At 35.8% G+C, this 13111-nt stretch overlaps 1 protein-coding gene across 4 annotated transcripts in view; it reads right to left on the bottom strand.

Moving 5' to 3' along the window:
- Positions 1 to 2197: 2197 nt before the first annotated feature.
- The window catches only part of GNPDA2 (glucosamine-6-phosphate deaminase 2), a 34758-nt gene continuing 23844 nt past the window's right edge, over positions 2198 to 13111 (bottom strand). For 2 of the 4 annotated variants that reach the window (XM_049886320.1, XM_049886319.1), the window contains 2 exons: positions 12800 to 12974; positions 2198 to 5028 (listed from right to left, as the gene is read on the bottom strand). In XM_049886320.1, coding sequence (XP_049742277.1) covers positions 4967 to 5028; positions 12800 to 12974 — 237 coding nt within the window. In that variant the 3' untranslated portion in view covers positions 2198 to 4966. The remainder of the gene's footprint in view (positions 5029 to 12799; positions 12975 to 13111) is intronic. The other 2 variants (XM_049886318.1, XM_049886317.1) reach the window with 2 other exon arrangements.

Here is a 13111-nt window from a genome sequence, read left to right as displayed (position 1 = left end):
CACAATAGAAGGTCCCAGTTAGGTAAAAAACACAGAACAAAATTCAGATTAAAAATATAGACTGGATTCTGGTCTGAAAGACTAGAGGAACCCCAGAAACTATTGCCCTAAGACAACTTTCTAACTTGAAACTGTACAGACACTTTGAGAGGCCACTTTTCTGCCAAATAATGGTTAAGGCTTTAAAATAATAACATCTGTGAAGAATGTGCATCTCAGAACAATCAACTATATAAGACCAAAAGGGCAACGTTTGCCCAAAACCAAAGATGAGAAGACAGGGAGGGACAGTGAAACTGGACTTAATGGAACCGGGAAACCCAGGGAGGAAATGGGGAGAGCGCTGACATGTTGTGGGGACTGCAGCCAATGTCACAAAATAATTTGTGTAAGGATCAATGACTGGAAAATTAATTTGCTATGTAAACTTTCGCCTAAAGCAATTTAACAATAAAATGTTTTAAAAAAATCAGGAAGAAAAGCAAACGAAGCCATCAATAGTTATGGAATGCTTTGACTGCCCATGCAGTCACTCTATTGAAGAAACCTAGCTAACTTCTTACTGAAATGTAGCTTATACTCTTTTGAAATCAAAATTCTGTGCATATTAAAATCTTAAAAGCTACCTTAAGTTTCAGATTTGTTGTTAGCTGGGTCAATTTAGATATGTACGAATCAGTTATTAAATAAACTCAATAGCGTTACCTAATCATCTAGTTTTGATAAAATTTTAATAAACTTTTATCAAAAGTTATCTTGAAAGTAGGTGGTTTACCAAATACATTAAGTTAGAATGAAGGCAGAGGTTTTTTTAATCATCTCATATTTAAAATGCATCTGTATAATTTGTACAAAGTGATAAGTGGTATTAGCAGCAGCTGTAATGAGTTTAATAATTATTGTCTAGATTTCATAATTGAGGAGACTTAGGTTAGAGAAGCAAGCAATAAATTGTTGTCTTGCTTCAAGCACATGCTCTTAACTCTGTTACTTAATCTGTGAATAAACCAGAGTGCACAGATTGTTACATTACAGTAAGGTAAAATGTTCTCTTTGACGTCATGATAAAGGGAGAAAAGACTGAACTTGTCCAGGGTCTCTTTTTTTCTTGGATCCACAATCAACACCCATGGAAGAAGTGGTCAAGAAAGCAAATGATGTATATTACATTGGGCAAATGTGCTGCAAAAGACCTCTTCAAAGTGTTGAAAAGCAGACATGTCACTTTGAGGATAAGGGTGCTTCTGGCCTAAGGCAGAATATTTTAAACCTCCTTATATGTGGGTGAAAGCTGGACAGTAAGGAAGACCGAAGAATTGATGCATTTGAGTTGTGGCATAGGTGAAGAATATTGAACATACTATGGGCTGCCAAAACAACAAACAAATCTACCTTGGAAGAAGTACAGGCAGAATGCTCCTTAGAAGCAAGGATGGCAAGACTCCATCTCATGTGCTTTGGACATGTTATCAGGATGAATCAGTCCCTGGAAAAGGACATCATTTCATGCTTGAGGGTCAACGAAAAAGAGTAAGACCAAGGACATGAAATGACAGGGTGGCTGCAACAACGGGCTCAAACATGCAACGCTGCAGGCAGTGTTTTGGTCTGTTGTACGTAGGGTTCCTATGAGTTGGAATTGACTCAAGGACACCTAGCAACAAGGTAAAATAATTTTGCCGTTGATTTTTGTCATCTGTCTTGAAAGACTTGAAGTGTTTTCAGGGATAAGACTATTGTCATGGATTGAAATAAGTCCTCCCCACCCCGCCCAAATGTATCAACTTGGTTAGGCCATGATTCCCTATATTGTGTGGTTGTCCTCCATTTTGTGATTGTAATTTTACATTAAAGAGGATTAGGGTGGGATTGTAACACCACTGGTACTCAGGTCTCATCCCTGATCCAATGGAAAGGGAGTTTCCCTGGGGTGTGGCCTGCACCACCTTTTATCGCTCGAGAGAGGAAAGAGAAGCAAGCAGATTTGGGGACCTCATACCACCAAGAAAGCAGCATTGGGAGCAAAGCATGTCTTTTGGGCCCAGGGTCCCTGCACCTGAGAAGCTCCTCGACCATGGGAAGATTGAGGACAAGGACCTTCTTCCAGAGCCGATAGAGAAAGCCTTCCCCTGGAGCTGACGCCTTGAATTTGGACTTTTAGCCTACTTTACTGTGAGGAAATAAATTTCTCTTTGTTAAAGCCATCCACTTGTGGTATTTTTGTTACGGCAGCACTAGATGACTAAAACAGCTAGATGAATTTTATGCTAAGGTAATACATTATGAAATCATTATAAATGAAGATAGTAGGAATTTACTTAAAATTGACTATAGGAGTTAAATGATCTGCGATTTAGTCCTAGCTATATAAATTTAATGATGGTCCCGAGTGGCACAAATGGTTTGCGCTTCTCCACCAACCTTTGAGAAATTCTAGTGGCACACTGGTGAAGAGGATGGCTGTTAACTGAAAGTTCACAGTTCCAGCCTCCTCAATGGCTCCACAGGAGAAAGACCTCACTATATGCTTCCATAAAGGTTACAGCCTAGAAAACCCTTAGAAGTCACCCAGGGTCACTGAGTAGAAATCATTTTGAAGGCACATCACCACCACCTAACCAATCTTTGCCACTACTGAGCTCAATAGGCGTTCCCTCATTTAATATGCTTAACGGAAGTACAGGTACTATTAACTTGTTTTACAGGTGAGGAAGCTGAGGCCTACATATTGTCCAAGACAGAGCTGGCATTCAAATAATGGTCTTTATCTTAGACCCCAACTCTTAGCGACCATGCTTTTATTGACTCCTGTTAATTTGTCTTCACTAGGCTTATTCTGGTAACAGCAGCTTATCTCTTGGATTAGAGAGCTAAAGTATCTAAAACATAGTTTGGTAATGAGATTGAATACATGGACCTGAACTAGACTAATAAAAAGGGTAATAGTAGAAAGGAGGTCTTTTAGCTGGCACATTTAAAGCATAGAAATAACCAGTGAACCTTGCACCGAAACAGGTACCTTGAACTTTTTCACTGTGATAACTATCTGATCTTCTAAGGTAGGGTAGTTTGCAGTAACCAATTCTATCTTAGCAGAAGTGTGAATGGAAGATGCTGATTCACTAGACATTTAAAAACCATTTATAATACTTATAGCTGTTACAATATCATCTAGAATTTAAATCAACATATTTTACCCTGGGAGTTTTACTGATTTTTGTTTCATTTTCAACTTATTTGCTGCTTAAATATTTCAGGAATTTCAACCACAGGCAATTAAGTAGGTACATATGTAATGCTTTTTCTACCAGATAGGCTTACAAGGTGCAAAATATGCAAAGGAAAAGGACTGTGATTCCCCATGGAGCAAGGCTGAGAAACTATAAGCAGAGACAGTCTTTTAACTTAAATCCCCTTACTGCATGATGTAAACAAAGAGTAAATGCAGGCTCACAGGTACTATTAATCTGTGTTAAGTGCCGTGGAGTCGATTCCAACTCATAGCAACCCTGTGTACAACACAACGAAACAATGCCTGGTTCTGCACCATTCTCGTGTCAATCATCTCGTTGAGGGTCTTCCTCTTTTTTGCTGACCCTCTGCTTTACCAAGTATGATGTCCTTCTCCAGGGACTGACTGATCCATCCTGGTACGTGTACAAAGTATGTGAGACAAAGTCTCGCCATCCTTCTAAGGAACATTTTGGCTGTATTTACTCCAAGACAGATTTGTTCGTTCTTTTGGCAGTCCATGGTACATTCAATATTCTTCGCCAACACCATAATTCAAAGGTATCAACTCTTCTTCAGTCTTCCCTATTCATTGTCCAGCTTTCTCATGCATATGAGGCGACAAAGTACCATGGCTTGGGTCAGGCATAGCTTAGTCCTTAAAGTAGCATCTTTGCTTTTTTTTTTTTTTTTTTTTTAACACTTTAAAGAGGTTTTTTGCAGCAGATCTGCCCAATGCAAATTAATCGTTGGAATCTCTCAAATTCATGTATTCTTACATTTCACTTCTGGAAATAAAATTTAGATATCTTATATTTGCTTTATTATAAGCTTTATTTGAGTTAAAGGTAGAAAACAATATATTCAATTTAATAACACAAGTTCTACGGCAATCTAAAATAGTTTACAGTAACTTAAACATTGTCCTATTAGGCAATTCTGTATATAAGGAATAAAGCTAATTTATTAAGTTTAACAATAATCAGAAAAAAACCATCTTGAGAAAAAAATTAAGTATGTGGATATAAAGCTCATAATTGCCATGATAATTATTCAGGGCATGAAACTCAGCCATTAAATAACCCCCCCCCCTTTTTTTAAGTACTATTGAAGAAGGTGCATAAAAACATGCACTTTACATACTTTTTGAAAAGACTTAAACTATACTTTTAGGCACTGTAATCTCTTCAAATTTCCTTTACCAACAATATGTAGCAGGACTTTTTGATGTCCTGATGTTACTGCAGAAATGACTAAGGCAACCACGTGCAGCAAAGCTTGTGTGTGATGCACAGAAAATATACAGACGGCGTTCCAGAAGTCAGTCTGCAATGACAGCTGTTTGATAACCTGAAAAGTTTGGAGTGTCTTCATGTGATAAAAATTAAAATCTATTTTATGCCATTGGAGTCATATTATAAAACAGTACTTGATGAACAGAATCTTTAAAATGACTTCAAAAAAAAAAAAAAAAAAGCAGGTGGGTACTGCATTTCTGCATTGTTTTTACAGGCTGGCTAATAAACAACTGAACAGTTGTGAGAGCCAACTACTTCTAAGCAAGTCCTAGTGCAAAATAAACACATTCTAACTATGGAATGTTTAACATATAGATATTGGACTTTTAAAGTGACAATCTTCAAAATTCCCCATGTTCTATCATATTGCATAGCTGAAAATTCACTACTTATAAAGTGTTTTGTTCATTCAAGCAGAATTTTTGCTCCAATCTCCTTCAATCTCCTTCTTTCATACTGTATAGTGGATCCACAAGTTTATTGTGCACATGCATTAAACCTTAAAGAAAAAAAGCATAGTACTATTTGTATTTTTGTTAACTACATCTCATTTACTTTAGAAAGCTAAAGACTAAGATACAATAAGTATATCACTTCTCATCTGCTAAAAAACAGTCAAGTTAATGGAAAAATAGAAATGTTTATGTTTAAACCACCTACAAATATCAATTTACAATTATTTATGAAACACAGCAAAGATCTAGAATGTACAAGGTACTTTGGGAGTAACCACAAGTAGGAGTTCTTTTCTTCAGAGAGCTTCAGTATGACAAGATAACACACTTGAACACTGACATGGTTTTAATACATTTTAATTACATCTGAAAGTCTGCTGATTTTGATCCTCTGGTAGTTTCAAGGGGCTCAAAACTGCTGCTTTGCTAGGACAGCTTTATTTCTCCAAGATATTACTGTATCTGTTCATCTGGCACATTATTTTCCACTATTTTGACATCTATGATAGGGACAGACTATAAGCTTAACTCCTTCACACTGAGGAAGGTGTACTAAAACAATACAGATGATAGTACTAAGCATTAATTTCCTAGGTTTAAACTTCATTTTATCATTAATACACTTGTAAATGATTCTGTTCATTAAGGCTTTCTTGGGAAGACCTGTCCAGTCCTCGTATGTTTTAATGCTTAAGTACTATTTCTTTTGGAACCAAGTTCTAAAAAGACTACCTTTGACTCAATCAATGGAATAAATATTTAATATTTTGGAGATTAAAGAAATCAGTTAAATCTTCCAGGTTAAGAACCTGGGAAGGGAGTTAAGCAGTTTTTTCAGGAAGTAAGATTAGATTGGGGAGATGGAGTACTTGTTAATAAGGAGAAGTTCTGTATCAGGAAGGTTGCTAACGCACTCTAAAACTCTCATCCTGAGGAAGACCTGCTTTTCCAGGATTAGCAAAGAAAGGAATGTTCAAAGAGCACTAATGAGTTCCTCTAATGAGACAAAAGGCAGGAGGGGAAGCATCTTAAAAAGGAGGAAGGGGGGAAGCATTTACTAGTGCAACTAAAATTGAGAGAATGCTACTCAACACTACTTCAATGTCTGGCACCTCAAACTTAACTATGTTATCAAGACTTCCTCCCGCCCCCAAATCATTTCTTCAAAAGTCTTGGTATATGATGTTACCCTTCACTGAGCTGCTAAAGCCAGAAACCTAAAATTCATTGTTGAGTTTTTTTTTTTTTCCCTCTCTGTCCTCATTTAATTCAGCAAGACCAGCTGGCTGTAGCTTTGGGCACTACTTTGAATATATATCTCACACTGGCCACAGTTCATCTCCACTGCTACCACCCTAGTCCAAACCACTGTCACCCATTGCTAACCTGAATATTCCTAACTCAATAACCTGCTTCCACCTTTTTTCTGCTGGCCCATGACAAAATTTCCATACAACAGCCAATATGATCTTCTTAAAACCAGAAACTAAATTTCACCATTTCCCTACTTAAAATCCTCAAACTGCCTCTGGGTCACTTAGGAAATAATCTAGATGTTTTTCTATTGCCTTTGACCACCGCTCTGATCTCCAGCCCTCTCATTCTCTCCCTTTCTTACTGCGCTATCATCTCCCTGGTTGTGTTACCTATTTCACTTTCTTTAGAGTACTTTTCACTATTTGAAAACATTTTTCTACCATGTCTTCAACTAGAAACTAAGGTCCAGGGCATTATTCAGTGCCTTATGTCCTGTACCTGGCACATTTTAGGACCTCAGTGAACTTTGTTAAAAGAAGTCTGAAGGTTCAGCAAGATGATGGTAGCTAGAGAGGAAGGTGGGGTTGAGGAAATTTTGTTGTTTTTTAATGAATCTAGAACATACGTAGATAGTAAGGCAGCAGAAGAGAAGGAGAGGACAGAGACAGAAGAAGATTCTATCGCTCATGATGCTTAAGGTAGGATGGAAGGGGTGAAGGGCACTGGTAGAATGGCTAGATCTGAAAGGAAAGGATGTATGAGGATTAAGTTAAATTTAGAAGCTTGGGAGTGGGACTGTGGAGGGACAGCAGTTAAGTCTCCCACGCAGTTGAAGGGAGAAAAAAAAGGGATAAAAGATTTAAGTGGGTAATGGGAAAAGTTTGAAAATTATAAAACCTGAAGCAACAGCTGACCAGGAAAATTACAAAGACTTGTATACAATGTACCAAACTAAGCATAAAGACACTTGATTTTAGCTCCATCTCCACCTTAGATCTATGACAGACACTTAGCTATTTGGTACTAGCATTCATCTGTAAAATGAAGGACTCTGCACTCAAAAATTCTGATTCTACAATTCAGAACAGAAAGAAACTTACTCAACCTTGCCTAACGGTCTTCAGTTTCATATTGATATTTGACTTATATATCACTTAGGTAATGTAATCTCCAATACTGTATATGCAGAACTGTCCCTGAGACTTTATTTGAAATATTCTCACTTACTGGCATTTGTTCTTTGCTAAAAAATGCATATATATATATACACATATATATATAAAACATTTAATAATATAAAAATTACATATACATATGTATATAAATATTTCAGAATTTTTTTTCTCAGGGTTAAAAAAAGCCCTCCCTCATACCTTTTGGTGCTATAAAGGCTGCTAAAGTTAATTTGAAACCCTAACAGAGAAGAGATACAGTTCTTGGATGTTCCAGTCCCAGAGCTCTGAAGGAAGCCAGAGGAGAATTAATTCACAAGCATCATGTCAGTGAACAGTGTACTTCAGGGAGGCTAGTTTTACACTACACTAGTTTATAAATGTAACTCCTGGTGGCATAGTGGTTAAGTTCTATGGTTGCTAACCAAAACGTGGCAGTATGAATCCATCAGGCGCTCCTTGAAAACTCTATGGGGCAGTTCTACTCTGTCCTATAGGGTCACTGTGAGTCAGAATCAACTTGATGGCAATGGGTTTTGGTTTGGTTTAGTTTATGAGTATTTTGGCCTTGGCCTACATTCTAATGTACTTTTCAAGGTTAAAAAAATCCAAAGTACCATCATTATTTAAAAAGTTAAAAATCACTCTATATTTAAACAGGGCAAAAGAGTTAAACTTAGCATGCAGTAAAAAAGTAAAATAATCATTACTGAGCTATCTCTGACTTTAAGACAGATTAACAGTTAGAAGCTGTCTACCTGGCAGAAATTAAGAGTATCAACTTTTAACCTGGAATCCAGGGTAACAGAGCCAGAGAGAAAGTTCAAGTCGTCCTCCAGTCCTCAAAATATATAAACTTACATGTATGCAAGTTTGTGCACACACATATATACATTCTTCTGAGGACAGACATATGCTACCCATCTTGCAGGGCTCTCAATCCCATTAGCACAATTAAAGTTTTCTTCAACAACTCTATAAATGTGAGTCTCTCCCTTATTTAATATCCTTTGGACTTCATAGTTTGATTTACATAATTTAGCACTTAAATGGAAATGTTTTGATAATCATGTCTATCCATCTACTGCCCAACTCAATTGCCTCCAATGTACTAGGCACACTTTTAAACGCTGAAATAATGTAGTTCATATAACTAAAGTGCCTGCCTCCATGGAGCTTTCATTTTAATGCAATATATTACATCTCATTTTCTCAACTTGCTAATAATAATTAGCCAACTTTTTGCCAAGAACATCAACTACTTTCCAGGCAGGGATGTTTGTACTTCTTTTGACTCACACAATGTGAAACATACATGAAGGCACTTTAATCCATGCTTACTGACTGATGATACTAACTGGAAAATATAATTCACATTTACCAGGAATATACATTGAGGCAATTTTTTGTAGTACAAAAGAAACATATGCTAATGAAAAAGATTTATCAGATGATTTCTCCAAAGAAAACCAATCCCATTTAGAACAGGGGGCATCAAAGATAATGGTAATTTCAGCCATGCTATTTAAAAGATGTATCATCACCTCCTAGAGGAGCTCTGGTGGCACAGTGGTTAAGCAATTGACTGTTAACAGAAAGGTTGGCAGTTTGAAACCACCAGGTGCTCCATGGGAGAAAGATGTGGCAGTCTGCTTCCATTGAGATCTACAGTCTTGGAAACCCTATGGGGTCGCTATGAGTCGGAACTGACTGGACGGCAGTGGGTTTTTCAGTGGGTATCATCTTCTAAATGACAATTCCTTAGAAGATCATTTTTCTACTTGATACAACTCACGTTATCATTTGCTAACCACTGTGATCATGGGAAGAATACACTAGAGCTTTCAAACACACACAACTTAAAACATTTGGATAAACATTAAAAATTCAACTTCTTTAAATTTTTTTTTTAAATACACATTGGTCATAACTTTCATAAATAAAATAAAGCCATTTCCAGCTAGTATTTTGAAAATTCTATTAGTTGCTGTCTAAATAATAAATTATTTACTATGACAAAGTAAAAGTGACATAAGAATTTGATGAAAGGTAATCATCAACTGCTACTGTAAACAGAAATAAATTACTTTAATGAGTACTGCTAAAAATGCAACAGACTTGGACACTTTGCCAGAAGAGAAGATAAATATCACAGATTCTAAATGTCAATGGCTTTACAAAATAACTTTTTACGGTTTTAGCTCAATTAGAATTCATTCAGCCTTGGTCTAGGTATTGGGGTGAGGCCTGAAGAGGATGGTCCAAAAAAAAAACAGTTCCACAATAATGCTGTCTTGAAGATACACTAACTCAAGGACAAACAGCAGTTTTATTTTAAAAGCAAACACAAAAAAACTAGAACTTGTAAAACAAATTTCCAAGTATTAAACTTGTTTTCTTGTGATTTACTAATATCTTCAAAAGGTATATACTGAAACTTCTAGTTATTTCACTCAGGAAATAAATAACTAGAACCCTTTATGATTCCTGTTGTCATTTTCAGTGACAGCAGAAGAAAGGGTAATGATCCGAATGGAATTTGAAAAATTACAGATGGCAACTACAGGGGTCATTATCCTCAAGTACATCTTAAAGTTATATAAAAACTCAAAGAAGATATGGCAAATATATAAAACTGTATTTGAAATATGTACAAGTTTATGATAGTCAATTACTTTATCCTATATCAAAATATCCTTACTGTAGAATGAGGCCTAGAGATAGCCCAGAACGATATCTCAATTCCATTTTTCTCCACAATGAAAGAGACAACATTACAGAAGCTGTTAGCATGAAACCTTCAGAAATATGGACAGCTTCTATGTGGAAAATACAGTGTCTTCAAAAAGGCAATGCAGCAATCCTCTCAATAATCTCCACCTCAAAATGTTTCAAAAGAGCTTAGAACTTGGATAGACAGAAATGAAAGAACTAAATACATGAATATCTACCTCCCATGATTTTGATGTAGATGCTATCATAGCCAGAGTTTAATCCTTCTCTGGGAGGCAGTATACCAGACTGGTCAAAAGCCCAGGCTCCAGATAAGCTTGTTTTCAATTACGCAGCTCTGCCCACATATGAGCTGTGTGACTTTTGGTAAATTAACATCCCTATTAGCCTTTTAACTCATCTGTATTGACTACTCACTTCATAGAATTGTGGGAATTAAATCAATAAGTGCAATATGTTTAGAGTAGTGTCTGGCCGCATAAGTATTGGCTAGTATTATTAAATTTATTATTTACTTCACTAAAATATAAAAATGTTCTGATAAAAATCAAATTGTGACAAAATCAATCTACTACTAACTTTATCTGGGGATTACTTGTATTAGAAAATGGTCAAGTTAAATGAAGCTCCTCAAAACTGATATTAAAATGTGTGGATATTGAGAATTCTTTGTATTAAATTTTAGAAGAATCTAGTATTTGTGAAGAAATCTGAAGGACTACATAGAAAAATATGGGGAGAACTCTATCCATGAACTCTGTCTTACAGCTCAGCACTTAGGTGCTCTTTACTTCTATTTATCAAATTACAAAGAAGCTAACAATTTAATTTGATACATTTGTGGCATGGTAAAAAACTAGCAATTTAACTGGTAAAAATATAAATGACAGGAAATAATCTAAGTGTTTAACAATAAAGAAATGTTTAAATAAATTCTGATACATTTAGTTGACTGAGTATTATGTAGCCATTAAAAATACTTTTGAAGACTAGTGTAACAAAAAACACTCACAACATTTAAGTGAAAATACAGGACAAAACTATATACACAGCATGATCAAAATTTTGTTTTAAAAATATGAAACTGTTTTCAGTGTTTGTAAAACCTCAATCATTTGTATACCACCTTCAATATTTTTGCCATATTCATATATTTACATGAACTGAGTTACTGATTTTCTTTAAACTGACTTACAATCTTTAAGTTTATACACAATATTTCATGAATATGAGATGCTGTAGACTGTAAAGCTGCACTATTATTTTCTGTACCACTAACAAAAAATGCTACCCAATAAGCTATTTTATGTCACCAATTGTAACACACATCCCAATTCAGATAATATAACTGTGAAAAAAGATGCATTTAGAGGCAATAAAATATGGCGGCTATTTTAACCTTGTCCTAACCAATGATATACATGAAATTTAGCTTGGATTTGTTCCATACATTTTCCCCAACACATGTTAAAACAAACCCTAGTTACTTGGAGTAAAAAGATTAAAAATATATGTATTAATTCATGTAAAACCAGTAGTGCACATACTACACACTGGGTGAATCACTGACTTATATGTATAGCCAAAAGGTTATGCAGCAGTTTTATATCATCTATATAAATACAGGTGCTTTATAAAGAGTACCTATTTTTATAGCCTGTTTATATGTACATATGTATACATTAGTGGAGTTGACTCAAGCAGGAAATAAATTTAAATTATGGAAATAGGTTTAATAGTCAAAATTTTCCCATAAAATCTCTGAAATCACCCATCAATTATATGTGGTTTTTTTATGGAATCCTGGTAGCATAGTGGTTAAGAGCTCTGCTGCTAACCAAAAAACGTTGGCCAGTTCAAATCCACCAGCCTCTCCTTGGAAACCCTTTGGGACAGTTCTACTCTGTCCTGTAGGGTTGCTAAGTCGGAATTGACTCGAGGGCACATAACAACAACATAACATGTGGTTTTATATACAGAACCAGGCACAGTGGGGTTTGAGAATTACCGAACTCGACTAAAAGAAGAAGCAAAACGAAAATCTACATCACCTGCCTGGAAAATAAAACTATTCTGTTACAAAAATGACCTGGATAACTACTCCATCTCTAGCTTGAAAAGGAGAGGTGCTCCTGCTTACCTGCAGAGTTCATTCCATGCGGCTCTGAGATTTAGTCATTAAACCCTGAATGTATGGAACTAAATTTGTCTGAAATTGTGAGGATTAAATAAGCTAGTGGAAGACCCAGCCTATCTACTTAGGTTCTAAAGCCAGCTTAAGGAGAAGGTGGGTTAGGTAAACAAGGAAAAGAAAAACAGAAAGGACATATATGTTCTTCTGAGTTTTTAAATCTTGCATATTCAATATAAAAGCAATAAATTTTACTAAATTGTGGATTTCAAGAAAAATTGTATTTGCTAAAAATACAGACTGAAGAGTCTGTCTTCATGAAAAAAATAAGAAACCACTCTGACGGCTACTATTATCTGAGGTGAGACATTTCTATTCCCTGAAAGAACTGGCTACTGTGTCAGCACAATGCCAGCTTTCACTAGGCCACAGTGGGGGATGTAACTGCACAGTCAGATTAAGTTTTAATTATTATCGACAACGGAGCATTCTCACAGCCTGCTTTTCAAATTCAGTGCTCACCTTTAAAGTATTTCACAGTTTTAACTCTTAATTCTAAAGTAGCATCTTCATCACATACAAAAATTGTTCGGGGATGCTGCTGGAAAGCTGAAACAGTCCACATGTGATTGACTCCTTCTTCTATTGCTTTGTACAGGGCAAATGCCTTGTGCGCACCTGTTATGAGGATCATTACCTGAAAAACCACGAGCATCAACTGTTAATTAATCATTAAAGTATGTTCCAATGACTAGGCAGCTTTTTCTCTCTATATATATGTTTTTGCTTTTTTTTTTTTAAACAAAGAATTTTGTTTAAAAAAAAAAAAAATTC

Source organism: Elephas maximus, chromosome 5 (assembly GCF_024166365.1).
Source record: "Elephas maximus indicus isolate mEleMax1 chromosome 5, mEleMax1 primary haplotype, whole genome shotgun sequence".
Classification (NCBI taxonomy): domain Eukaryota; kingdom Metazoa; phylum Chordata; class Mammalia; order Proboscidea; family Elephantidae; genus Elephas; species Elephas maximus.
Note: the sequence above shows the minus strand (reverse complement) of the source record. Positions and strands in the feature narration are given on the sequence as shown.